Consider the following 27,629-nt stretch of genomic DNA (forward strand, 5'->3'; position numbering starts at 1 on the left):
GACACAAGGATAACACAAAAGTGAAAGTAAGCATAAAGCAAATGTAGTGTGTCTTGTGGGTGCAGCACATAATTTATAGAATTTACCATAGGCTGTTGGATCTGCCACATGTTCTTGCATAAAACAACCAAATCCAGAGAGGTTAGTAGTCACACTGGGAATTCCCATCACTGTGCACTCAGCTATAAAAGCAAACAACACAGATCCATTAGGGTAGTACATGCTGTTTAATACTAGTCAAGATTTAATTATTGCCCAAGTAAATACTGAAATGTTATGCAAGAAAAGATATACAGGTATATGTGCTAAAGTACAACCACATGTACACTTTCCTCCTTTGTTGTCTTTCTACCCTTCTACCTGCTAGCTCCCCAACCACATGACTTAGTTCCCTCATCCCCAGCAAGTGAATTCAAGTCTTTTTTTCTTGAAAATAACCATTAGAAGAGCATACAGACAGACATCCTTTACTCTGAAGTTCAGTGACAGAGTTACATGGTTAAATGTGGCAGTCATTTTACAGGCTAGCTCCCGCACATGAGACAACGTGTTGGCCAGGTGCCAGGACAGTACATTGCGCTTCTGTGAATAATGCAACAGGAATGTTAAATATCCACCTGAATCACAATAGGCAGGGGCATCAATTTACCACCTCACACACAGGAGCTTTGGCAATGTAGTAAGCTCTCTGTGGTGGAATGTCTAAGTTAGGAGCTCAAGTTCGGGACTGAGAATTGAAAACACAACTTTCTGACTCAAGTGACAGTATCACCAAATAAGCAAGACAACGCAAGTATAAATTTGAAAATAAAGTCAATACAGATAGAATAAATGAAAAACTGAACATTTGGAATAATCTACTACTCAAAAGTTGTAGAAGGATTAGAGCGGACATGAGGGAAAACATTTTCATCCAGAGGGTAGTGGGCATCTGGAATTCACTGCCTAAATTGGTGGTTGAGGTTGAAAAGCTCAACTCATTTAAAAAGGTCTGAAACAAAAACAAAAATAGCTGGAAAAACTCAGGTCTGACAGCATCTGCAGAGAGGAATACAGTTAACGTTTCGAGTCGGTATGGCTCTTCAACAGAACTAAGGAAAAATAGAAGTAAGGTGAAATATAAGCTGGTTAAGGGGGGGTGGGACAAGTAGAGCTGGATAGAGGGCCAGTGATAGGTGGAGGCAAAGGAGAGATTGCCAAAGATGTCGTAAACAAAAGGACAAAGGGGTGTTGATGGTGGTGATATTAGCTAAGGAATGTGCTAATGGTGACATTAAGGGTAGAAAGCAGGACGAGCAAGTGACAGATAGTCCTAGTGGGAGTGAGGTGGGGGGAAGGGATCGAAACAGGCTAAAAGGCGGAGATAAAACAATTGATGGAAATAAATTTAAAAATAATGGAAATAGGTGGGAAAAGAAAATTTAATAGTTTTTAAAATATATTTATTGGAAAAAGGGGGTTCGGAGAGGGGGTGGGGATGGAGGAGAGAGTTCATGATCTGAAGTTGTTGAACTCAATGTTAAGTCCGGAAGGCTGTAAAGTGCCTAGTTGGAAGATGAGGTGCTGTTCCTCCAGTTTGCGCTGAGCTTCACTGGAACAGTGCAGCAGGCCAAGGACGGACATGTGGGCACGAGAGCAGGGTGATGTGTGAAATAGCAAGCGACAGGAAGGTCTGGGTCATGCTTGCGGACAGACCGAAGGTGTTCCGCAAAGCAGTCACCCAGTCTGCGTTTGGTCTCTCCAATGTAGAGGAGACTGCATTGGGAACAGCGAATGCAGTAGACTAAATTGAGGGAAGTGCAAGTGAAAAGCTGCTTCACTTGAAAGGAGTGTTTGGGTCCTTGGACGGTGAGCAGGGGGGAAGTAAAGGGGCAGGCGTATCATTTAAAAAGGCACCTGGATCTGCATCTGAAGTGCTGTAACCTGCAAGGCTAGGAACCAGGTGCTGGAAAGTGGGATTAAAATAAGCAGCTAGTTTCTTTTTTCTCTTTTTGGCCAGCACAGACACGATGTGCTGAATGGCCTCTTTCTGCACCGTAACTGTTCTATGATTCTAGTCAAAATACATTAGGGAGTTCAACATGCAGTTGGATGCTGGGCGAGTAGGAGTACCAATGGGCCAAACTTTGTTGGGGTGACCGGTCCTTGGCTTATGTTGTGTTCCTTCAAACATATTTTGATAGGCTGGTTATTCATTAGGGAATTAGAGGAATAATTATATATACACACTCCACAATCTTTTTATTCGTGGGCTGTGAAGGGATCTGGGATGGGAAAATGATACCATGAACAGCAAGATTGCTTACCTTGTAGGATTGTACATCATATGACAGAAAGCCTTCATACGTCTTTAGAATGAACTAATCCTGATTGGATCTGGGATAATTACATCTTTTGATCCCAACCTTATTGGAATCACAGTTCAGGGTCAACAAGGTAGTAGCAGGAGTTAAAATAGCTGTATACCACTTAATACTCCACTACTGTATTTACTGGGGCCTTGCACAGGGCAGGGCTGAATGTAGCCTGCTTGAACCAGGTAAGAGGTTTCAGTACAAAATGGGGTTCTATGGTGTAAATAGGACCCTGATATAAATTGGAGAAGTTACTGAGCAATGCAGCTTGCACCTTCATCCAGTTCAAACAGACAATGAAGATGAAAAGGCTTTCACCAGTAGTCCCTTCTTGTGGATATAAAGCACCATTGCATTCTAGAACAAAGGACAAATGTGCTTCAAGCCGAATCCTAATCTCTAACCTTAGAAAGGCAGTTCCATGGCAAGGTGGCAATTCTTAGACAGTTCTCTCTTCCCTTATCCCAGCACTTTCCCCGACACGAGTAATTGCTAGCATTAATACTATCCATGTCAACTGTCCTATCATTGGTCTGGCTTTCCTACACTTAAAAGTACTTCATTGACTTTGAAGCACTTTGCAACAATTCAGAGGTCATGGAAAGGGCAACGTAAATGCAAGTTCTTATTTTCCCCCCACGCAATGTGAAGTCCACTTCTCCTTCAGTGAAATGGCTATTTAAACACCTTCTTCCTATACTGCTCATTCCCATAGGCTTTTCCAACCCTCTCAAGTGGTTAAAACAAAAGGGACACAAGGGTGACACTTACCAGGAGTGTATCCCCAAGGTTCATAATATGATGGAAAAACACCAAGGTGGCAGCCTCGAACAAACTCTTCATAATCCATAGGCAAAAGTGGGCTTGTGGATGACAGAAACTCAGGGTGGAAAACAATCTAGGTAAATGAAAAGCATTAGGATATTGAAACAACACAATTATTTTTGTCAGAAAGCATTTAAGTAGCCACACGTGGCATGAGGTTTAATGTACATTTTTATTACAACTTTAATGTCACAGCAATGCTAATGTTGCAATACTCCACCAGTTGGGTCCTGGCCCGACTCTGAAAGACCTCCAGCCTCTCATAACCTGGGGCTGACTACTACAGTGAGGTCCTGCACAAGAAGCTGGAGGCACATGAATCAGTGCAAGAGATTTTGAACAAAGAGCAAGAGAAATTTCTGTGCATAGGTAATGTTGTGAGGCTGTGGAATTCATTTCAGGAATTAGAGTTTTAGGCAGAAACTACGTCAACAGACAAGCTGTTATTGGTGAACAGGTGAAGGAAAAGTAGATAAAGGGGATAAGCAAATTCAATGCATAAATATGATTAGGACTTTTTGCTCACTTAAGGAGGGTAAATATGGTCATGGGTGTGAAAGGCCAAATGGACAGTTTGTGTGTTGTAACTTCGATGAATGTGAGGCTTGGACCTCCATGTCACTGTTTAAAACTTACTTGGAAGAGAAGCATTTTTGTGCAGAATTCGCTTTGGGACCCGACTGACTAAATCATAGCCATCTACTATCTACAAGCTATTACTGTCCAAGAACAGTTACTGCATACATGCCATTTCAGCACCTTAAAGCATTTCATTCAATAAAATCAGCTTTTCTGCCTGACCTGCACCCCACATTGTCCATTGTCAATGTTCAATTCCAATTGATCAGTTACAAGGCAGGACTGGAAACTTTTAGAATGAAATGTTGCATCCGTCCTTTGTTGGCTATGCATGAATTTGAGAGAGGTTTTTAAGATGAACTGATGGTTTGACAGTCACCGTTATGGGCACGTTTTAATACTCGGCCCCAAGAAGGAATACACAATGAACAGGATCCTATAAAGCAACTTTTTAAACCCGCCAATGTCCCATTGCACGCTCATGAGAGTAACACAAAGTCAAATTCAATGGGGTACTGCTAGACAGGATACTTTACTTAACTTGGAGAAATTACTGAGTGAGGGAATTCAATGCAGTGAGGGAAAAGGTATTCTGGCTTTTACAGAACAAGGAGTGGTCCAAGAGAGAGTGAGCGAGAGACAGTGAAACCTGAAGTTCAGAGACATTAATTAGGTACTGTAAGTATGTAGATTGATTGGTGAGTTTTAAGGCTTCTTTTTTATCTCAATTAGGGCAGTAGTTTAAATTAGGACCAGGAAAGTATGTGCTGCATTAAATTTACAGCTTAACTAGTTAAACTACTTGATATAACAACAAATAATTGTTGAATAAAGACTTAATAATTAACTAAATAGAATAAGGCTAGCCTGAGATATAGCAGAGCAGCTTGTGTGTCTGGACTGCAGAACGTGGTTGTTTATGGACAGTGAGACCATCCTGAACAAACATGTCTGCAGGAGATGTCTCGAGTCTCTCCAGCCCAGAGTCATTGGGCTGGAGTGCGAGTTGGAGTGGCTGTGTCACCGAGGGGAGTAGGGGAAGGAGTTTCTGGACAGTTTTACCTAAAACATAGTCACATCCCAGGGGAAAACACAGGTTCAAGAAAGGAAGTGTCCGCGTGTTAGGGAGTCCAATAGCAGGGAGGTGGAGAAGGAGGTCCTGCAGACACAGGTCCTGTCTAACAGGTACGATGCACTCGCTACCTATGAGGTTAAGGAGACAGACTGCAGGGAGCATAGCCACACTGCAGATCAAGACACCATGGCTCAGAAGGCTGCCCAGGTTGGGAGAAGTGCAGAGTTGATATGTGATAGCAGTGGGGGACCCTATAATTCGGAGGATAGACTGTCTCCTCTGCAGCCAAGAATGAGAATCCCAAAGGGTGTGTTGTCTGCCCAGTGTCAGCGTTAGGAGGTACCACATGACAGCTGGAGAGGAACATGGAAAGGGAGAGAGTAAGCCCAGTTGACATGGTCCATGTTGGAACAAACGGCATAGGTAGGAAGAGGGAAGAGGTCCTGCTGTAAGAATATCTGGAGTTCAGCTCTAAAAAAAAATGCAGGACTCCAAGGGTAATAATCTCTGCTGTATTGCCTGAGCCACATGCAAATTGACAGAAGCATGGGGGACAAATCAGGAGAATTAACCTATGACTAATGGGCTGGTGTGCAAAAGTGGGGTTCCTTTTGAGGGGACACTAGCACCAGTTCTGATAGGAAGGAGCAGAACTGATGGATTGGCATCTATGTCCTTGCTGAAAGGCTAAATAGGGAGGTGGAAATGCTTTAAACTAGTGGGAAGTGGGGGAGAGAATTACAACATAAGCTGCATAAGTAAACAGAACAGGGCAGGAGAGCATAAGAATAAAGTAGGGGAGAACATTGATGGCAAAGAGATAAATAGAGTTACAGAATGGGAGTCTAAAAAATGGTTAAAGTGAGGGGAAATCCTATTAGAAATGAGTCAAGATGCACACAGTGTCTGTAACAAAACAAGAGATCTGGAGATAATCATGCATTGGGAGGACCCTGACATAATCAGATTACTGAGACGTAGTTGCCGAAAAATCAGGACTGGGAATTAAACATTGCAGAGTGTAGCATAGTTAGAAGAAATAGGGGCGGGGGGAATGGGAGCTGGAGCAGCTGTACTTATTCGAGATAACATAATGGCAGTTGGAAACAAAGGGATGCAGCTATCAGCAAGACAGAAACATAATGCATGTGGAGTGAGTTAAATGATAATAAAGGATCCATCACACTAAGTAGGTGTAGTCTACAGACCACCCAATAGTTGAAGGGAGGTAGAGGGCAAAATATGCAGACAAATTAGGGAATCGAGTGAAAAACAGAATGCAGGGAAAATATATTTTGCTTAAAAGGAAAGAACAAACTAAACACTAGTGAAACTCCATGGATGAAAAAAGACACAAAAGGAACAACAGAGCTAGGAAAGAGGCATACATTTATTATGTAGACAGCAGGCACAGGAGTGCATGGTAAAAAAAAAAATACAAAGAGACTAAGAAAGAAGTCAACAAAACAAATAGGAAGGCAAAGAGGAACTATGAAAGTAAATTATCAAGGAACGTAAATCAAAAAAAAGTAAAATATTTTACAAACACTTCAATAAAAAAGGAAGGCTGATGTAGTAGGACCATTAAAGGGATAGACAAGATAATATGGGATAGACAAGATAATACCAGAGATCAGAGAGGTGGCAGAAATTTTAAATTATTTCACTTCAGTATTTACCAGGGAGATAGAACAGGTAGACAGGACGTTGAATGATCAGGTGAGCAATAAGATAGGCGTATTTAAAATAAAAAGGTGATGTATTGAATAAACTAAAACTCAAAGAGGATAAAGCCCCTGGTCTGGATGGGTTGCATCCATATTTTTAAAAAAGAATCTAGGGAAGAGAAGAGATAGCAGAAACATTACTACTCATATTTAATAATTAGTTTGAAAAAGGTGTAGTGCCAGAGGATTGGTGGATAGCTAATACGAGTCTTATAATTAAGAAGGGACAACAGTTCATGCCCAGGGAATTGTTGACCTGTCAGCTTAACATCAGTGGTAGGAAAAATAATGGAATCCTTAGTAAAAAGAGAGACTGGAAGAACAGCTAGAAACAAGTAACAAAATAACAATTTCAAAAGGGAAAATCATGCTTCACAATCTTATTGAATTTTTTGGAGAGTTAACAGAGTGTAGGCAATGTTAATGCAGTAAATGTAGTTTATCTAGATTTTCAAATGACCTTCAATGAGATGCCTCACATTAGACTAATGAATAAGGTCAGAAAATGTGAAGTCAGGGAACAAGTGGCAGAATGGATTGCTAGCTGGCTTCAAGACAAAGCAGACAGAGGGAGTAAAAGGTTACTCAGTGGCAGAAGATGGGAAGTGGTGTTTACAAGGATCAACACTGGGACCACTGTAGTTCATAATTTACATTCATTATTTGGACTTTGCAACTTCAGAAGTTGTGTTTTTGACTTCAATAACAACAAACTGTGTAGAGGGGGATAGTCAATGTTGAGGAGGGCTGCAACAAATTATGAGAGGACACTAATAAACTTGCAGAATAGGCAATTGAAGTTCAACACATTTATGCGAGGGAGCACACTTTGGCTGGAAGAATAGGGAGGTCACTTAGTACATGGGAGGTGTAAGTCTAGGTGGAGCAGAGGAACAAAGGGATCTCAGAGTACAAATACAATCACTAAGCAAGACTACATATAAAAAAAAAGCAGACCAAACAAGAGGTTTTATTTTTAGAGGGTAGAATTGAAAAATAGGAAAGTTAGAAAGGCATCAAACCTTGGTTAGATGGGGGAGGCAGTGGTGCAATGGAATTGTCACTGGATTAGTAATCCAAAGACTCAGGGTAATACTCGGAGGACCTGGGTTTGAATCCCACCATGGCAGGTAAAAATCTGGAATTAAAAGTCTAATGAAGACCATGAAACCATTGGTGATTGTTGTATAAACCCATCTGTTTCACTAATGCTCTTTAGGGAAGGAAACCTGCTGTCCTTACCTGGTCTAACCTACATGTGACTCCAGGCCCACAGCAGTCTGGTTGACTCTTAACTGCCCTCTGAAATGGCCTAGCAAGCCACTCAGTTGTGTCAAACTGCTATGAAATCTATAAGGATGAAACCGGACAAACCACCCGGCATCGAATTAGGCAGCGGAAATGACAATGACAAACTCACCCCTGTCAACCCTGCAAAGACCTCCTTACTAACATCTGGGGGCTTGTGCCAAAATTGGGAGAGCTGTCCCATGGACAAGTCAAGGAACAGCCTGATATAGTCATCCTCATGGAATCATACCTTACCAGACACCACCATCACCATCCCTGGGTATGTCCTGTCCCACTGGCAGGGCAGACCCAGCAGAGGTGGCAGCACAGTGATATACAGTCAGGAGGGAATTGCCCTGGGAGTCCTCAAAATTGACTCTGGACCCCATGAAGTCTCATGGCATCAGGCCAAACATGGGCAAGGAAACCTCCTGCTGATTACCAAGTACCGCTCTCCCCCCATCCCACCCTCGGCTGATGAATCAGTACTCCTTCATGTTGAACATCACTTGGGAGGAAGCACTGAGGGCGACAAGGGTGCAGAGTGTACTCTGGATGGGGGACTTCAATGTCCATCGAGTCCTAAAGGTCATAGCTACTAGACTAGGTCTGTGGCAGGTGGTGAGGGAACCAACGAGTAGGAAAAAACATACTTGACCTCATTCCTTGCCAATTTGCCTGCCGCAGCTGCATCTGCCCATGACAGCATTGGTAGGAGTGACCATACTTGTGGCGACAAAGTCCCGTTTTTACATTGAGGATACCCTTCATCGTGCTGTGTGGCACACAGTGGGATAGATTTTGAACAGATCTAGCAACTCAAGACTAGGTATCCATGAGGCGCTGTGGGCCATCAGCAGCAGCAGAATTGTACTCAACCACAATCTGTAACCTCATGGCCCAGCATATCCCCCACTACCATTACCACCAAGCCAGGGAATCAACCCTGGTTCAAAGAAGAGTGCAGGAGGGCATGCCTGGAGCAGCACCAGGCATATCTAAAAATGAGATGTCAACTCAGTGAAGCTACGACATAGGACTTCTTGCATGCCAAACAGCATAAGTAGCAAGTGATAGACAGATCTAAGTGATCTTACAACCAACGGATCAGATCCAAGCTCTGCAGTCCTGACATATCCAGTCATGAATGGAGCAGGACAATTAAACTACTCTCTAAAAGGAGGAGGAGGCTCCACAAATATCCCCATCCTCAATGATGGGGGTGCCCAGCACATCATTGCAAAAGATAGAACTGAAGTATTCACAACAGTCTCCAGCCAGAAATGCCAAGTGGATGATCCATCTCGGCTTCCTCCGGAGGTCCCCAGCATCACAGATGCCTGTCTTCAGCCAATTCGATTCACTCCACGTGATATCAAGAAACGGCTGAAGGCACTGGATACTGCAAAGGCTATAGGCCCAGACAACATTCCGGCAATATTATTGAAGACTTCTGCTTCAGAACTTGCCATGTCCCTAGTCAGGTTGTTCCAGTACAGTTACAACATGGGCACTTACCTGGCAATGTGGAAAATTGGCCAGGTATGTCCTGTACACAAAGCAGGACAAATCCAATTTGGCCAATTACCGCCCCATCAGTCTACTCTTGATCATCAGAAAAGTGTTGGAAGGGGGTCATCAACAGTGCTATCAAGTGGCACTTGCTTAGAAATAACTTGCTCAGTGATGCTCAGTTTGGATTCCGCCAGGATCACTCATCTCCTGACCTCATTATAGCCTTGGTTTAAACATGGACGAAAGAGCTAACCTCCAGAGTTGAGGTGAGAGTGAATGCCCTTGACATCAAGGCAGCATTTGACAGAGAGTGGCATCAAGGAGCCCTAGCAAAACTGGAGTCAATGGGAATCAGGGGAAAACTCTCCTCTGGTTGGAGTCATATCTAGCACAAAGAATGATGATTGTGGCTGTTGAGGTCAATCATCTCAGCTTCAGGACATCACTTCAGGAGTTCCTCAGAGTAGTTTCCTAGGCCTAACCATCTTCAGCTGCTTCACCAATGACCTTTCTTCCATCATAAGATCAGAAGTGGGGATGTTCGCTGATAATTGCACGATGTTCTGCACCATTTGCAACTCCTTAGATAATGAAGCAGTCCATGTCCAAATGCAGCAAGACCTGGACAGTATCTAGGCTTGGGTTGACAAGTAACATTTGTGCCACACAAGTGCCAGGCAATGACCATCTCCAACAAGACAGAATCTAACCATCGCCCTTTGACATTCAATGGCATTACCATCACTGAATGCTCCACACTCAACATCCTGGGGACTACCATTGACCAGAAACTGAACTGGACTGGCCATATAAATACTGTGGTTACAAGAGCAGGTCTGAGGCTAGGAATCCTGCAACAAGTAACTCACCTCCTGATTCCCCAAAACCTATCCACCATCTACAAGGCACAAGTCAGGAGTGTGAGGGAATACTCTCTGTTTACCTGGATGAGTGCAGCTGTAACACTCAAGAAGCTTGACACCATCCAGGACAAAGCAGCCCGCTTGATTGGCACCCCGTCCATAAACATTCACTCCCTCCACCACCGACGCACAGTAGCAGCAGTGTGTATCACCTACAAGATGCACTACAGGAACTCACCAAGGCTCCTTCAACAGCACCTTCCAAACCCACAATCACTACCATCTAGAAGGACAAGGGCAGCAGATGCATGGGAACACCGCCTCCTGGAAGTTCCTCTCCACTCACCATCCTGACTTGGAAATATATCGCCGTCGCTGGGTGAAAATCCTGGAACTCCCTCCCTAACAGCTCTATGGACTGCAGCGGTTCAAGGCGGCAGCTCACCACCACCAGCTCAAGGGCAATTAGGGATGGGCAATAAATGCTGGCCCAGCCAGCAAAGCCCACATCCTGTAAATGAATAAAAAAAGATCGCACCTACAGTACTGCATGCAGTTCTGCTTACCATATTATAAAAAGGCAATAGAGTCATTGGAGAGGGTGCAGAGAAGATTTACAAGGATGATACCAAAAGTGCGTGGGTATACATATCAGGAAAGGATTGACAGGCTGGGTCTCTTTTCTTTTGAAAAAAGGCAGCTGAGGGGTGATCTAACAGCAGTCTTTAAAATAATGAAAGGCTGTGATAGGTTGGATACAGAGAGAATGTTTCCTCTCATGGGGAAGAGCATAACTAGAGGCCATCAATATAAGATTGTCACCAAGAAACCCAATGGGGAATTCAGAAGAAACTTCTCCATCCAAAGAGTGATAAGAATGTGTAACTTGCTAAAAGAGGGAATGCTTGAAGTGTAGATGCACTTAAGGAGACAGAGGGGGAGGGGAACAGATGGTCCCAATGGTAAAATTAGATCAGGAAAAAATTCAGTCTATCTCCATCGATTCATGTGTTGGGAGGCCACATTCAAGGCTGTTTTTGAGCAGTTAGTTTTTTCAGAAGTTAATTCGATTTTGCTAGTTTTCTAGGTTGGCAGATGTGATATAGGTGTTACTGATCAGAGATTGACAGCTACAGTGTAATTGCACAGTTAACTAATCCCCTGTATAAAACAAAAAACTGATTAATGACACCAAGTACAGGATACAAGAAAACAGACTTTCATAGAGTCATAGAGGTCTACAGCACAGAAAAAGGCCCTTCGGCCCACCGAGTCTGCACCGGTTAAACAAGCACCTAACTATTCTAATCCCATTTTCCAGCACTAGGCCCATAGCCTTGTATGCCATGGCATTGCAAGTACACATCTAAATTCTTCTTAAATGTTATGAGGGTTTCTGCCTCTACCATCCTTTTGCTCTGCTGAACTAAAGATTTAGAAAGCTGTTAAATATTCACTGATCCATATTCAAGAATTTAAATTACGAACAGGTCAATTTTTTCTTTGTGCAATTTATAGTTGCATGACATTATTTAGGCTTTTCAGAAATACTACATGAATAATTTCATAATGCTCAGTGAAGGCACAACACAATCAATAGCTGAAACTTCCTATTCCCTAATGCAACTATTCTAATCTAAAAATGAAAGACCACAATGTTTAATTGCTCCTGTCCTGCAAAACCATGATTGGATGAGTAAGAAACTAACAGTTTAGCCATCTGCACCCATGAAAACAATATAGTTCACTTTTATTAAAATAATGAATATTCTCGTTCCACCTCATTAAGATGCCAATCTTAGTTTCGATTTCAGGTTTATCAAATGTATCTTTTCCCATCAGGCACTCCAGAGACTGAGGTTTATACCACTGGACATTATAGTTATATTGATCTAATTCAATGATACTTGTTCCAGTGAAGCCAAGAACATCATAATGAATTAATGGAGATGATGTGTGAAGCAATGACAGGGAACAACAGCAGAAAGCATGCTTGGTCAAGTGTAAATAGATTAACATTCAACATAAAACCACTTCAAAAAAGTTACTTCAGTAATATGCAAAATGCAGCAAAGTGCCTTTCTGAAAGGCAAACATTGTGGGATGCTAAACTTTATATATGTGGTGAGCAGACTCCTTTTACAACACTGTAGAAAATGTTACTATCAAGCAGAGTTTGGTCAGTTTCCCTGCCATTGGGCTCAATATCCAGGCTCGCCACCACCAGCACCCACTTGGCCGCAACCTGTACAATTCACAGGATGCACAACAGCATCTCAGTAGAGTTACCCTCCCCAGTGACCCCCACAATTATGAAGTGAAGAGCAGCAATGCTGTAGGAACACTGCATCACCTCCATGTCACACACATTATTGATTTGGACATACATTGCCTTTCCTTCATCATTGCTGGAATTCCTTATTATCAACCAAATGTCTGCAGTGCTTCAAAGCCCATGGCCGCTGCTGCCTCAGGGAAATAACAACAGCCTTCCCAGTGTCACCCACAATCCAAAACAAAATAAAACCCTAATTCTTATGTGACGTTCAACCAACAAATCTCAAATCAGGCAGTGAAAAGTTTAGGTCACACATTGCCACACCCAGTAGTGGAGTGCAGTACCATCCCACCATGTCATTAGCGGAATCAATCCTTCCCTGTAACTGCTTATGCTGATGTTCCCTAACCTCTACTAGAGATCTCTACTTGGAGGAGGTTCCAAAGACAGGCTAGGTCCATCCCAGAAAGCAAAGCAGATAAAGAGCCAGGATCATGCTGGCACATTTAACTGTCCAGGAGTATTGGTTTGGGAAGTGGTTGCTTGCCCACCATCTCAGCAGAGAATAATTGCATGAACTTAATAACACCATCTATGAAAGTGAGTTAGCATTTACCTACTGGATTCAGTTTCTTTTTAAAAAAAATGAACAATGTGCATGTACACAAGTATGAAACTGACCTGCCTCAAACATGACTGCCAAAGAGAAGAAATTGATCCCCCAGCCGAGAGATTTACAAAACTGGTTTTAGCCCAAACAATATGTTTCATTTATTGAGTTCATAAATTAAAAAAAGATTTACATTTCTACAGCACATTTCAGGACCTCAGGATGCCCCAAAGTGCTTTACAGCCAATGCTGCAGTTCTGAAGTCTAGTTACTGTAGTACTGTGCAGTAACATAACAGCCAACTTGCACACTGCAAGGTCCCACAAACAGCAACATGAAAACGACAATGTTGAGAGTTAAACATTTGCCGGGAGTCGGGGAGAACTCCTCTGCTTTTCTTTGAATAGTGTCATGGGATTGTTTACATCCACTTGAGGGGATGAATATCTTGCTTCAACATTTCATCCGAAAGACAGTACCTCTGACACTGCAGCATTCCCCCAGTACTGCAGTGGAGTATTAGATTTTGTGCTCAACTCTCTGGAGTGGGAAACGAACCAACAGCCTTCTGATTCAGAGGTGAGAGAGTGCACTACCACAACTGATACAGCAGGATCAGGGATGGGTAGAGGGGCAGAAATTTTCACTCAGCTGGCGGGCGCGTGCCCAACCTGCTCAAGCGTGAAATGATGTGCATTGACGTCAGCTGAGCGTGCCGATGTCAACGCACAGTCGCGCGTTCAGTTGGCCATCGTGCACTGGAGCCGGCAGTGTGCCCGCCGACAGTTAAAAGGCCTGTTAAGGTCATTAAGTAATCAGTTAACATAAATATTTCACTGCCTGTCCAACCCAACGATTGGCGGGCAGTCGAAAAGGCCAAGCAGCCTTTGCATTTTTTTGGAAACCTCATCCATGGATGGGATGAGGTTTCCAAAAGCAAATATAAGATAAAAACTTTAATTTTTCATTAATAAACATGTGACAGTCACATGAGTGGGGACATGTTTTATTACGTTTTTATTTTATTTTTTTAATATCTCTTCATCTCCCTGAGGCAGCTCCATGCCTCAGGGAGATTATGCAGTGCCCACTCATGCACATGCGCGAAGTTCGCACTCTGCCCCCCCCCCTCCCCCGGGAACTGGCAGTGCTACCACTCACATTTCATGCTGGGCAAGCCTCAGTTGGCCCGCCAGTGTGAAATCGCGGTGCAGTGCCGATCGCGGGCGGCAGTGGTCGGCTTCCTGACCGCCCCCACCAAGCCTGCCCACCAAGGGCAAAATTCTGCCCCAGATGACCAAAACTGTCCATGGAGCACAAAGGATTTTAATGCTGCCAGCACCAGGAAGAATAGTAGCAATTGCAGACGAGACAAAATCTTTTTGACTATTTAGAAAGAAATTTATGACCGCATTATGCCCAAATAGAACAAACAACGGAGGTATAATTCAATTGAGGACTGGCAACTGAATACAGAATAGTACAGTAAAAATCTCCTTATTCAAAATTGCCACGATCTAGGGATGTGGAAGATTGACAGGCTGGCTCCTCATTGATATAACTGCAAATATGGATAACCAGGTGGTTGGCCATTAACTCACAGCAGCCAGCTTGCCCTTGGAGTAAAGGCGAGGTTTGGGTGCCTAGGTCAACAATTGGTGGGCAGGTGGAGTGAACGAAGAGAACTAATCTCCTCACTGCTTCACTTCAATAAATGACTTATTGCACGCATAAGATTTAAAAAAAAAAGACCATTTAAAACCCCCCAAAACATTTTAATAATACAAGCAAAAATAAATTCCACAAACCACCCATTTTCTGAGAGGAACCCAAAGCACATGTACTCCTTCACCTCTCAGTGTCCCATATAGAGAATGTAATATCTCAGGGAGGGCAGGTTCTGGAATAGGACTATTACCAGCCTGCATCCCCATGTTTACATTTAAACAGAAGTGGGGATCAATGAAAAATAAAGGAAATGTAAATATGGATTGTTGGCCAGCAAGATCTGACCACGTGTTTTTGCTCCAACTGATAACCTTAGACCAATGCCTGGCAGAAAGGCTATTCAAAACTTGCAGTGCACGCTAGGCCAAACAGTGCTTTTGATTTAACACCTTGAATCCTCAAGCTGCATGGCAATAGAAGTTCTTACAAAAATTAACGACTAAGGTGAGCAAGAGCCAAAGATGCAGCTGTAGGAAACCCATATTTGAATAATTCCAAATCAAACAGGTAAGTTAACTTCCAGGTCTGTAGATTTACATTAGCAGGCATCCCAACTTGTAGGCTGCAGCGTTAACTCCTGCTGGTGGATAATGCCATTTCATTTTGAAGACATAGATAACAGAGAGCACAACAATGCATAAAAGCAAGTACCAAGGCTGGCTCCGTAGGCAATGCATTCTCACCTGTGAACAGAAGGTAAAGTGCGTACCTTGACCCTGTCAGCCCGGTTGTTGAACAAGCCAATTCGTCTGATGGTGTTGAGGATGGGGTCATTGCTGTCATCGAGCATGTTGTGCGTGGTCACTGGAGGCAGTTTTTGGCGCTGAAGTCAGTTATAACAAAGCTCTAATCAGTGGCTGCAATAACAGAAGTGCTAAACAAAGGCTCAATGCTGCATGGTGGGCATAAAGCTATTTTAGGATATCAAAGTAAAACCTTAGGCAATAAAACAGATAACAAATCACATCTCAAAAGGACACCTTGACCCAAATCATGTCAAGACATTAAGGGGATTTGACGGAAAATCAGCATTCAGAATATAAATGGACTCACACCAACAGAATATAAATGGACAGGCACCAACTCCAACTCATTATCATCAAAAATAGTTCTAAACAGGAAAACTACTTACTTGTATTGAAAATGGAAATGTTTTCAGACATTTTCAGGTTAGAGCAAGAAGGTAGAAGTTATATAGAACAATCTAGGCATTTTATTCTTCCTTCATTTTTGGAAAAATTCTTCTCCCACCACAGGTCGAACAACAGATTTATGTTTGCTAGCTTTACCCAAGGGATAGGGTTGTGGTCATGGTCTAACTAAATGGTGGAACAGGTTCAAGGGGCTGAATGGCCTATGCCTGTTCCAATGCAAAACAATTTGCAGGTTGAGTACCTTTATTTAAATTTCTTTTTAAATATGCAAGGGGTGTGATGGATTGAAATGTAGGCCTAATTAGTGTTTTGTGGTGTTAAAGGAAGGAACAATCCAAGCTGCAATTTTTTAAACATTAAATAAATGCATATGCGTCAATTGTATTGACTAACTTAATGCAAACTGCTGGATCCAAAATTATAGCCAAACACCATCCATGCCACGTTTCCTTTCCACAGAGGATATTGACTCAAGCGGTTTCAAAAAAGGTATCAATTCCTCTTGAAAATTTCAAAGTTATAAAAAGTCTTGTATTTATACAATGCCTTTAATGACCCAAGGATATTCCATACGCTTTAGCCAATGAATAACTTGTTAAAATAATGATCAATCTGAATGTAGATATAAAGATTATTCTACTCCCAATTGTACCTGAGTTGCGTAGATGGCTCTTTTCATTATGGTCAAGTCATCGCGATCAAAAATCTTGTTCATATCTGGAGTTTCCCCTCTGCAAATTTACAGTATAATTGGTAATTATAATTGGTAAGGGTATTAAATCACAAAAGAAGTGGAACAGATCAAAGCAATGTTTTTGTGGTTTCTGTAATTTAGCATAAAGTCACCCAATCCCTATGTCTCTAATCTATGGACAAAGATAGATTTATGGCACAGAAGGAGGCCATTCTACCCATAATGCTCCTGCATTGAGTTTAGTCACTTTTTTTGCAAACCATTAAAGCCCCTTTTAGTAGTTGGTCATATTACTTTACAGGTTTCACAAAAACTCATTGCAGAACAGAAAAGGCACACACAAGTCTCTATCCATTAGCATGATCCAATCCATTTCCCCTACATAACACGGCCTCAGCATGAAGTTGAATAACTTACTTTAACAATGCTTCATAAAGTCGCTTTCCAAATTTCTCCTTGACCAAATGGGCAGTATCCCTGTAGGGGAAAAAATGAAATATCTTGTGGCTAAATGGTTCAAAGTTTACAGTGAGCACTGGATATTGCATTGCCAGTGTACCATAAAATAGATCAGGCTGTTGTAAGGGAATTTACTTTATAACAAGGAACAGCACAAAATGTTGGACCATAGGACTGGTGCTAGCTACATTCCACTTGAAAGTAGCCTTCAGCTCTATAGTAGAGTATAGACAATCATGAAGTCCCAATGGTTATTTCAGATGTAAATGCATAAGGGTAAATTTAAAGGCTTCAGTCTGGTACACAGCCTGACTTGACTGGAACGAAGATCAGTGAATGAAGTACAGCAGTCAATAAAATTGACGATCAGAAAAATTGGATTTTTGTGAATAGTGCCCTCTACATTTAATTCTCTGATCCAAATTCTCACATGAGGCTCTTGTACTCACTCCTTTTTAGTTCTACACTCAATTCAGTATTTGTAAATTTCGATCATCAACTGGTTATTCTGACATGTCTACCAACTGAGAAGTGTCTGGTGAATACTTTATCCAAACAGTTTTGCCAGACTCACTGACTATTATCTAGTAGGCTGCCCAAGACGTCAGTCACGTGCAAACTCAGTGGATGCGCAGGCTATTTAACTGGGGATAGGAGGGTACGGGCAATTACAACCAAAGCAAATCCTGTCCTCATCAAATATTCATAATCACTCTTTCCAGCAGGAGTCGTTGGATTGTAAAGCAAGAACAGGAATCCTTGGTTCATTTGTCCTTCATTGCCCAAGAGCATCGTAGTCTCAACAGCTACCCTTATTGAGATCAGCCACTTTAACACAGATTAACAATGGAACTTGGGCTTTCATGTAGCTCACTTTCATACTGATTGGTGATTTTAACAACTAAAGCACAGGGAGAGGTATATCCCACTATCTATGTCCAAGAATTCAAAGAGCTCCCTACTGGAGTTAGCAACAAAGCATGGAATTTAGGGATAACTTTACACAGTGACGAGCTATTTAGGGAAAAAAGGAATAAGTATACAATAAGCTCATGTACTGGATTTAGTCCATGCATTAAGTCTCCTTCAAACGTAAAGTAGACTGCCAACATAGGGTATCTTCTCTAATTTGTTTTAAAATTTTGAAATAGCTAGAGTTAAAATGAAAGTTGCCTATTATTTTGAATGTCAGTAGATGGGTAGTTTAATGGAACTTGATCAAATTGATTGATCTGGAAAGAAATCACAATATAAAACCTTTGTTCTCAGTTCTAACTACGCTACAACATGTATGCAGAATCTATGCGATGTGTGAGCATCCACTCATTAGCATTCCAATCCAATAATTCCTTCTTATTGCACCTTCAATCCACAGATGACTGACAGCTTTGACTTGTACAAATCCCAGGAATTGTTCCAAAAATCTGACAGGAATTACAAATCTATTGGACGAGCCTGAGCTTGCATTATCCAAGTACAACTAGAAGGTCAAAATACAAACATGTTTATGTGAAAATGGGCTCTAAATAGTCCTAAACTGCTTCTTGACTGATTTCAATTGGGTTTTAAAGTATTTGCTGATTCAGTGCCTTGCTGTGCAAATAAATTAGACCAAATAGTTTTATGATTGGTCTCCGTGCAGTATTTCTACAGGAAAGCATGATGCACTATGTGGTCACAATGAACTGTACATTTTAACTAGGAGTTAATTACTAAATTTGGACATGAGATCTGATGAAGGTTTCAGTTCATAGGAGATTCAGTCTGCTTATGGGAACTGCCTTCTCATTCTGTGAACATGTGTCAAAGACAAAATTCCAGGAAAAGTCTGAACTGTAACATTCTATTCAAACTTCTTTGGTTATTTGGTATCTAATCAATACACATCCACTTTACTACCTTGAAGTTTGTATTTTAAGTATGGTTCCTGTGTGGCCATGCCTTCCACTGCCAAAGCTCCAAATTCCTCTCCCAAATATTTCCACTTCCCTTTCTTCCTTAAAGATGCTCCTTAAAACCTACCTGTTAATCCAAACCTTTGGCCATCTGCCCTAATATCTCCTTATGTGGCTTGGTGTCTCATCTTGCCTTATAATATACCTGTGAAGCACCTTGGGACATTTTGTTATGTTATAGGTGCTATATAAATATAAGTTGCTGTTGTGTGAAACAAAAGCTATACAAAGTAATATCCAGATAGAGTAGCTGAACAGGACGCCAGTAGTCATTGGGCAGCTGATGTATTTCAGGAGTTTTGACCAAATTTTCAATGGAAGAATTCATAAATGTTCAACAAAAAATCATACAAGTTAAAGCAAAGTCTGGGTAGTTTAAAATCCAGCATATAGCCAAGGTGAGAGAGGAGGGATGAGGTGTTGTCAAGCTAACTGGACCACCTTTGACTTCTGATCAAACAACTGGGGAGAGGGGTCAGGTTTGATAAGTGTTTTTTCTGTGAACCATCCTAGCTTATTGTGGTTAATAACACTACTCACTCATTCTTCAAGCAGGAGGAGCACACATTCAGGGAATGATAGGAATTTATTGGCCAAGCTCTCAACAGGGAAAAAGCAAGGCATCAAATTGCCAAACTTCCTACATAGAGACAAGTTAAAGAAACACTTCAGAGGCCAGTTGGGAAAGTTAAGATAGAGCCGGCCAGATTTCAATAGAGGTGAGCAGTAAAAGAAAGTGCGTTTAGCCCACTAAGAGAGAGAGAGAGAGAGAGAGAGTGGGGCATGTTTTTTTAAAAAAGTTTTGTACGCAATATGGAATTGCTATTTCATTCAAACACGTGGTTTCTGTAAACTATAGCAGCTTCTCAATTTTACATCAACTTCCTCTTACTAGAGTGTTCATTAACTCTGCCTGGCCACAAGGTCATGCATGGAGGATTATGGTATGCTGTCTGGGACAGCTGTTAAGTGTAAGGGACACAAGGTGCACCTTGGTCAATGCAAATTTGTAATGGCAGCCACAGAGTGGTGCATGATGATTTTTCAATCATGATGGAGTCTTAAATCATTTTGTTTTATTTGAAAATACAGTAGGTCATTAATTGTGGATATATTTTGGCAATTTATATAAATTTTGTGGTAATTATTTTGCATCAACTATGTGACATAGGCAGGTTTCAATTGTGATACAAATGGCATATAAAAAACCCATCCACGAGTTTATAGCAGAGAGTTGCTATGGTTATGTCTCAGGATGCTGATGGGCAGTAAGCGCCCAAGTGTTGGAATTCTTTTCATCAGCTGTCAGTGACTTGTAGGAGAACAGAAGCAGTTGTGCTGCGAACCCCACAACGTTTATTTGTACATGAGTTCAGGTGTGTTATTGCTGCAAAATCAAACTCTTCCCATTTTAATACCAAGTATCTGCAGTGAGCATTCAAGACAGGCACGTGCAGCATGACCCAGAAGCAGCCTCAGCAAAGCATCATAGCAGGAGGCCATTGAGGCCTTTTTGTCTGTGCTGCCTCTCTGCAAGAGCAACTCACCTAGAACCACCCCCTTCCTTTTCCCTGTAGCCCAGCAAATCTTTCCTCTTCTGAAAAATGTTCCAATTATCTTTCGAAAGCCACGACTGAATCTGCTCCACCACATTCTCTGGGAACACAATCCAAATCCTAAACCACTTGCTGCGTTAAAAAAAAAATTCCTCACGTCACTGTTGCTTCTTTTGCCAATTGCCTTAAATTGATGTCCTCTGGTTCTCGATCCTCTCACCAATGGGAAGGGTTTCTCCCTATCTACTCTGCCCAGACCCCTCATGATTTTGATACCTCAATCAAATTTAAACCTCAGAACATCTCCAACTGCATCAGTGTGACATTTGCTTTGCTTCTTGCACCACCCTACCCCTCGCCCTTCCTTTCTCAGGCACTAATTGAAAATCACTTATGGATGACTGCTAAGTTCAACATGGTTTTGTGTTGTAGGTCCATAACCTCTAGAATAGGATTCAGACTGCTCTAGGCTTACTTTACTTTGGACCCTTATAGACAGGGGAGACTTTCATTCCGTTAAATTGGGCTGTTTTTGAACCAGTGAACAAGTACCTAACCTAGTACACGACTCTCTTACCCTCACGTGGGATTAATATAAAATCAACACCATTCCAGTTTTGTTTAAGGATGTTAAGATGAGCCATGAATCAGTGAGGCACAATATACAAATCTTAATAATCAAATGGATTTGCACACAAAATGATCTAGCTTCCTAGTTATAAAACACTCAGGGGACACCATGCTGAAGGACTTGTGTGCCTAGTTCTCAAATGTAACAGATAATTCAAATATAATACAGAAAAGATCGATTTACCATAGCTGTTTTCTGACTGCCTGCCCCTTCAATGTTTCAACATTAAAGTTGTGTGTTTTTGCTGGCATTATGAAAAACACCACAACCGTTACATCACTCTTATGAACCTAACAAAGAGAGAGAAACATTGTACGTTAAATGAACTGACTCTCGAGTTCCCCACACAAAAAAAAAATTCTACAACATGGTATTCACACTATTTGAGTCACTGACTGCCCGTTTAAAACCAGATATAGTCTAGTAGTTTCAGTGACCCATCATTTGCCATGTGGTTCAATAAGAACAGAGATTACAATATTACACATTTTTAAAACATGCTGATATGCATAGGGAGGCTCAATAATATTGGATAACCTTGACAAAACCTTCACTTGCCAAGGCAACCTTTTTTAAAAAAAAAAATCTTCATTAGAAAAGAACAAACTTGCATTTACAACGTGGATTAAGAGGATTGCACAAAAGCATCTTAAAAGTGTTAACAATGCTTGATAGCAGTCTCTCAAGAATAAGGAGGTTGACAGTTCAAATCTCACTGCAGAGACTGCAGCACAAAATCTAGGCTGGTGTGTCTGAGTATGGAGTGAGATGTCACCTTTTGGACGCAGACATTAAACCAATCTGCCCTCTCAGATGAATGCATAAGATCCCATGGCACTATTTTGATGAAGAACAGGGGAGCTTTCACTGGTTTCCTGGTCAATATTTATCGCTCAAGCAATATCACTAAAACAGGTATGCTCATTATATCATCGTTGTTTGCAAGCTGACTGCCGCATTTCCTATATTATAAAACTAACCATACTTCCAAAGTGTTTAGTTGGCTGGAAAGTGAAATGGGATGCGTTTTACATTAACGTGATTTTTTTCTTTATAGCCAATGAGTTACTTTGGAAGCACCGTTTTTGTAAGCAAGTGTGACAACCAATCTGTACACAGCAATTTGATGAAGTCAGTCAGTCAGTTTTTTGGTGTTGGATGAATGTTGACTGGAACTCTGGGCAAACTCACTGTTCTTCATCAAAACTTCCCTGCTCTTCGTCAAAAATAAAAAAGGTGGCTGAGCCTCTGTTTAACATCTGACCTGAAAGGCAATAATGTAACACTCCCTCAGCATTATCCTGAAGAATGATTCTAGATACTCAAGTCCTGAAGTAGGGATTTGAACTACAACCTTCCATCTCAAAAGGCAAGAGAGCGTTACCAAGTGAGTCAAGCTGACACTGGTATGTACTCTTTCAATCTTTTTTTTTTAAAAAGTGCACACAGGATGAATGTAAAGAACTTAGCAATGACGTTTTACTTCAGATTTGGTGAGAAAGATATGAATTAAGTTTAATGTTCGAATAATGAGAATAAAGAGTATATCTGTGCGGTGTATGGGTACACATGTAAATGTGTACTCATGTATGTGTGCATATGTACATATGCAAACACACAAAAACCCTATCAAAAAGGGTACAAAAGAGGGAAGATACTTATCAAAATGTTAAACTACCCTTTCCTCCACAAAACTGCACATAATTTTTTAAAATTGGTAAATACATGTATTTTTGCTACTACTGCAGTACTAATTTTTAAACGGGCAGAGGTTAAATACTGACATGCTAAAGATATCACTCGAGATAAGCATATTGAAGTCCAATAGGAGTCACTAGTCAAAACTCCTGGTTGCCATAGGTGAACATTGACGGGAGGGCTATAAATTTTTTTTTACAGGCTCAGTAAAATTAACACCTAGCAGATAGGTGCATCTAAATGGTTATACATTTTGGCAGAACGGATAGGGAGATGCAATATAGACTTAATGACATTGTGCTAAAGAATGTTCAGGGGAAAGGGACTGGGAGTGGCGGGGATGGGGGATCATGTGCGAAGATCTTTCAAAGTAACTTAATATATTTGATTATATAATAGGTAAAGCATATGGGATCTTGCGCTTCATAAATAGAGGCATAAAAAGCAGGGAAGTTATGCTGAATCTCCATAAAGCTCTGGTCAGGCCACAACTAGACTATTTTGTCCAGTTTTGGTCACCACACTTCAGGAAGGATGTGTCCCTGAAAGCGTACAGAGGAGATTTACCAGAATGGTTCCAAGGATGGGGAAATTTAGCTACAAGGTTAGGCTGCAGATGCTGTTCTCCTCCTTGAACCAGAGGAGATTGCTGTTAATTTGATATCTACTTGAAAAACTAGGAATTAAGAGGATAGAGGGAAAGGACAATGACATAGGTAGAAAGAGGGATGAGGTCCTGCAAGCAGAATTTATGGAGCTAGGAAGCAGATTAAAAAGCAGGACCTCAAAGGCAGTAATCTCTGGATTACTTTTGGTGCCACACTTGAGTGAGTATAGAAATAGGAAGTTATTCCAGATGAATGCGTGGCTGGAGAGATGGTGCAGGAGGGAGGGCTTTAGATTTCTGGGACATTGGGACTGTTCCTGGGAGGCTGGGACCTGTATAAGGCGGACGGGTTGCACCTGAACCAGAATGGGACCAACATCCTTGAGGGGAGGTTTGCTAATGCTATTGAGGAGGGTTTAAACTAACTTGGCAGGGGGATGGGATCCTGAGAGGAGGTCCAGCAGGGGGAGATGCACAGCCAAAATTAAAAGAGCGCAAGTGAGTCTGGAAGGCATAGAAATTATAGGCCAGTTAAGGCACAAGGGAGTTTAGCAAGGTTGGATGGTATTTATTTTAATGCAAGGAGTCTGACGAATATGGGAGATGAGTTGAGGGCACAAATTAACACATGGAAGTATGATGTCATTGCTGTCACAGAGACATGGTTCAGAGGGGGCAGGATTGGCAGCTCAGTATTCCAGGATATAGGGTCTACAGGCAAGTCAGGGAAGGAGGTAAAAGAGGAGCAGATATCGCAATATTGATCAAGGAATCAATTACACCAGTAAGGAGGAATGACATCATAGAAGGCTCCTCAAATGAACTTAAAAACTCAGCAGAACTTAAAAACAAAAAAGGAGCAATCACATTGCCGGGAGTGTACTATAGGCCCCCAGTCAGAGAGAAATAGAAGAGCAGATATGCAGACAAATTTCAGAGAAGTGTAAAAATAATTAGGGTAGTAATAGTGGGGGATTTCAACTTCCCCAACATTAACTGGGTTAGTCATAGTGTGATAGGTTTAGAGGGAGTGAAATTTTTAAAATGCATCCAGGAGAGCTTTTTAAGCCAGTACGTAGAAGGTCCTACAAAAGGGGGGGCGGTCCTGGACTTAATTTTAGGGAATGAAGCCGGGCAAATGGTAGAGGTCTCAGTGCGGGAACATTTTGCAGATTGTGATCATAACTTCATTAGATTCGAGGGGCCCGCTCGCCAATGGGAAAATGAAGCAGGATGACGTCCGGAGGAACCCTGTCCCTTTAAATTTTCAGGAAGGCGATCGGACAGCGAAATCAGCTGTCCACCCACCGACCTGTCAATGGCTAATTAAGGCCATTGACAGGCTAATTAAGATTTTTAAAGACCTGCCCGTCCAACCTTAAGGCTGGCGGGCAGGCCAGGAGCCCCAGCGGGCTTCTGATAATACATGAAACCTCATCCACTGGCGGGTGAGGTTTCATGTCTGTTTTTAAAAAGTTTCATAAAGTTTGTGTTTCTTATTAACATGTCCCATCTTGTGTGACATTGTCACATGAGGGGGACATGTTAATAATTTTAATATTTTTCTATTTTTGGAGTTTTTTTTTTACCTGTCAGTAATCTCCCTGAAACAGCACTTGGAGCAGTGCGCTCTTTCGTGCGCATGCGTGAAAAAGCACACTTTGACAGATGGGGAATCCCTATCCCCCCCACCCCCGGAAAGGAAGTGCATAGCACTTCCTGTCGGGCAGGCTGCTAGGCCCGCCCACTCAAGGGCAAAATTCTGCCCAAGGTTGTTATGGAAAAGGACAAGGATGGGCCAGAAATCAGAGTTCTAAATTGGGGGAAGACCGATTTTAATAAGATCAGATATGATTTGGCCAGAATGGACTGGGAGCAGTGAATTATAGGTAAATCTGCATCAGAGCAGTGAGACCCATTTGAGAAGGAAATAGGGAGAGTACAGGGCCAACATATTCCAGTAAAGATAAAGGGTAGGACCAACAAATCCAGGGAGCCCTGGATGTCGAGAGATATACAGGATTGGATAAAGAGAAAAAGGGAGGCTTATGGTAGATACTGAGGGCTCAAAACAGCAGAAGCCCTAGAGGACTAGAGAATGGGTAGGGGGTAACATAAAAAGGAAATTAGGAGAGCAAAAAGGGGGCATGAAAAAACATTGGCAGGTAAAATAAAAGAAAATCCAAAATTATTTTACAAGTACATTAAGAGTAAGAGGATAACTAGGGAAAGAGTAGGGCCCATTAAGGACCATTGTGGTAATTTGTGTGTGGAGCTGGAAGACGTAGGTAAGGTTCTAAATGAATACTTTGTGTCGGTGTTCACAAGTGAGAGGGACGACGTGGGTATGGAAATCAGGCAGAAGGACTGTGATATAATTAAAGAAATTAGCATAGAAAGGGAGGAGGTTCTAAGTGGTGTGGCAGGCTTAAAAGTAGATAAATCACCAGGGCCGGATGAAATGTATCCCAGGCTGTTGAGTGAGGCAAGGGAGGAGATAGCAAGGGCGCTGGCAATAATTTTCAATACCTCTCTGGCCACAGGAGAGGTGCCATAGGACTGGAGATCAGCCAATGTGGTGTTGTTATTCAAGAAAGGAGGAAGGGATAAACCAGGGAACTACAGGCCAGTCAGTCTAACCTCAGTGGTGGGGAAACTATTGGAAGCAATTCTGAGGGACAGAATTAATCTACACTTGGAGAGGCAGGGATTAATCAAGGACAGTCAGCATGGTTTTATTAAGGGTTGAATATGTCTGACCAATTTGACTGAATATTTTGAAGAGGTGACCAGGTGTGTAGATGAGGGCAATGCATTTGACGTAGTCTACTTGGACTTCAGCAAGGCTTTTGATAAGGTCCCACATGGGAGACTGATAATGAAGGTAAGAGCCCATGGGACCCAAGGCAATTTGGCAAATTGGATCCAGAATTGGCTGAGTGGCAGGAAGCAGAGGGCGATGGTCGAGGGGTGTTTTTGTGACTGGATGCCTGTGTCCAGTGGGGTTCCACAGGGATCGGTGTTGGGTCCCTTGCTGTTTGTGGTTATATATATAAAATTGGTGGGGTGGTAAATAGTGAGAAGGATAGCCTTAGATTACAAGAGGATATAGATGGGCTGGTCAGGTGGGCTGATCAGTGACAAATGGAACTTAATCTGGATAAGTGTGAGGTGATGCACTTGGGCAGGACAAACAAGGCACGGGAATACACGATGAATGGTAGGACCCTGGGAAGTACCGAGGATCAGAGGGACCTTGGTGTGCATGTCCACCGGTTCCTTAAGGTAGCAGGACAGGTTGATAAGGTGGTTAAGAAGGCTTATGGGATACTTACCTTTATTAGCCGAGGCATAGCATATAAGAGCAGGGAGGTTATCCTGGAACTGTATAAAATGCTGGTTAGGCCACAGCTGGAGTATTGCGTGCAGCTCTGGAATCCGCATTATAGAAAGGATGTGATTGCACTAGAGAAGAGTGCAGAGGAGATTTACCAGAATGTTGCCCAGGCTGGAGAGTTTTAGTTATGAGGAGAGATTGGATAGAATTGGGTTATTTTCCCTGGAGCAGAGGAAATTGAGGTGTATAAAATTAGGAGGGGCATAGATAGAGTAGACAGGAAGGAACTTTTCCTCTTGGTGGAGGGATCAATAACCAGGGAGCATAGATTTAAGGTAAGGGGCAGGAGGTTTAGAGGGGATGTGAGGGAGAATTTTTTCACCCAGAGGGCGGTGGTAATCTGGAACTCACTGCCTGAAAGGGCGGTAGAGGCAGAAACCCTCATAACATTTCAGAAGTATTTGGATGCGCACTAGCGATGCATTGGCATACAAGGCTATGGGCCTAGTGCTGGAAAATGGGATTAGAATAGTTAGGTACTTGTTTGACCGGCGCAGACTCGATGGCCGAAGGGCCTTTTTCTGTGCTGTAGACCTCTATGACAACGGCAAGTGATTAGAATGGACAGCTCTAGTTGAAAATAAGCAGCACAGGTATGGTGACATCCTATCTGTTGGCCAGCATTGGATGCTAT

General features: G+C 42.1%; 1 protein-coding gene across 1 annotated transcript in view; it reads right to left on the reverse strand.

The window, feature by feature from the left end:
• The window catches only part of gys2 (glycogen synthase 2), a 52,552-nt gene that overhangs the window by 3,977 nt on the left and 20,946 nt on the right, over positions 1-27,629 (reverse strand). Inside the window, exons 8-13 of the mRNA XM_078553599.1 lie at positions 21,477-21,583; positions 17,110-17,169; positions 16,651-16,729; positions 15,554-15,667; positions 3,126-3,252; positions 87-182 (exon numbers count right to left, since the gene is read on the reverse strand). Coding sequence (XP_078409725.1) covers positions 87-182; positions 3,126-3,252; positions 15,554-15,667; positions 16,651-16,729; positions 17,110-17,169; positions 21,477-21,583 — 583 coding nt within the window. The remainder of the gene's footprint in view (positions 1-86; positions 183-3,125; positions 3,253-15,553; positions 15,668-16,650; positions 16,730-17,109; positions 17,170-21,476; positions 21,584-27,629) is intronic.

Source organism: Cetorhinus maximus, chromosome 12 (genome assembly GCF_964194155.1).
Source record: "Cetorhinus maximus chromosome 12, sCetMax3.hap1.1, whole genome shotgun sequence".
NCBI lineage: Eukaryota > Metazoa > Chordata > Chondrichthyes > Lamniformes > Cetorhinidae > Cetorhinus > Cetorhinus maximus.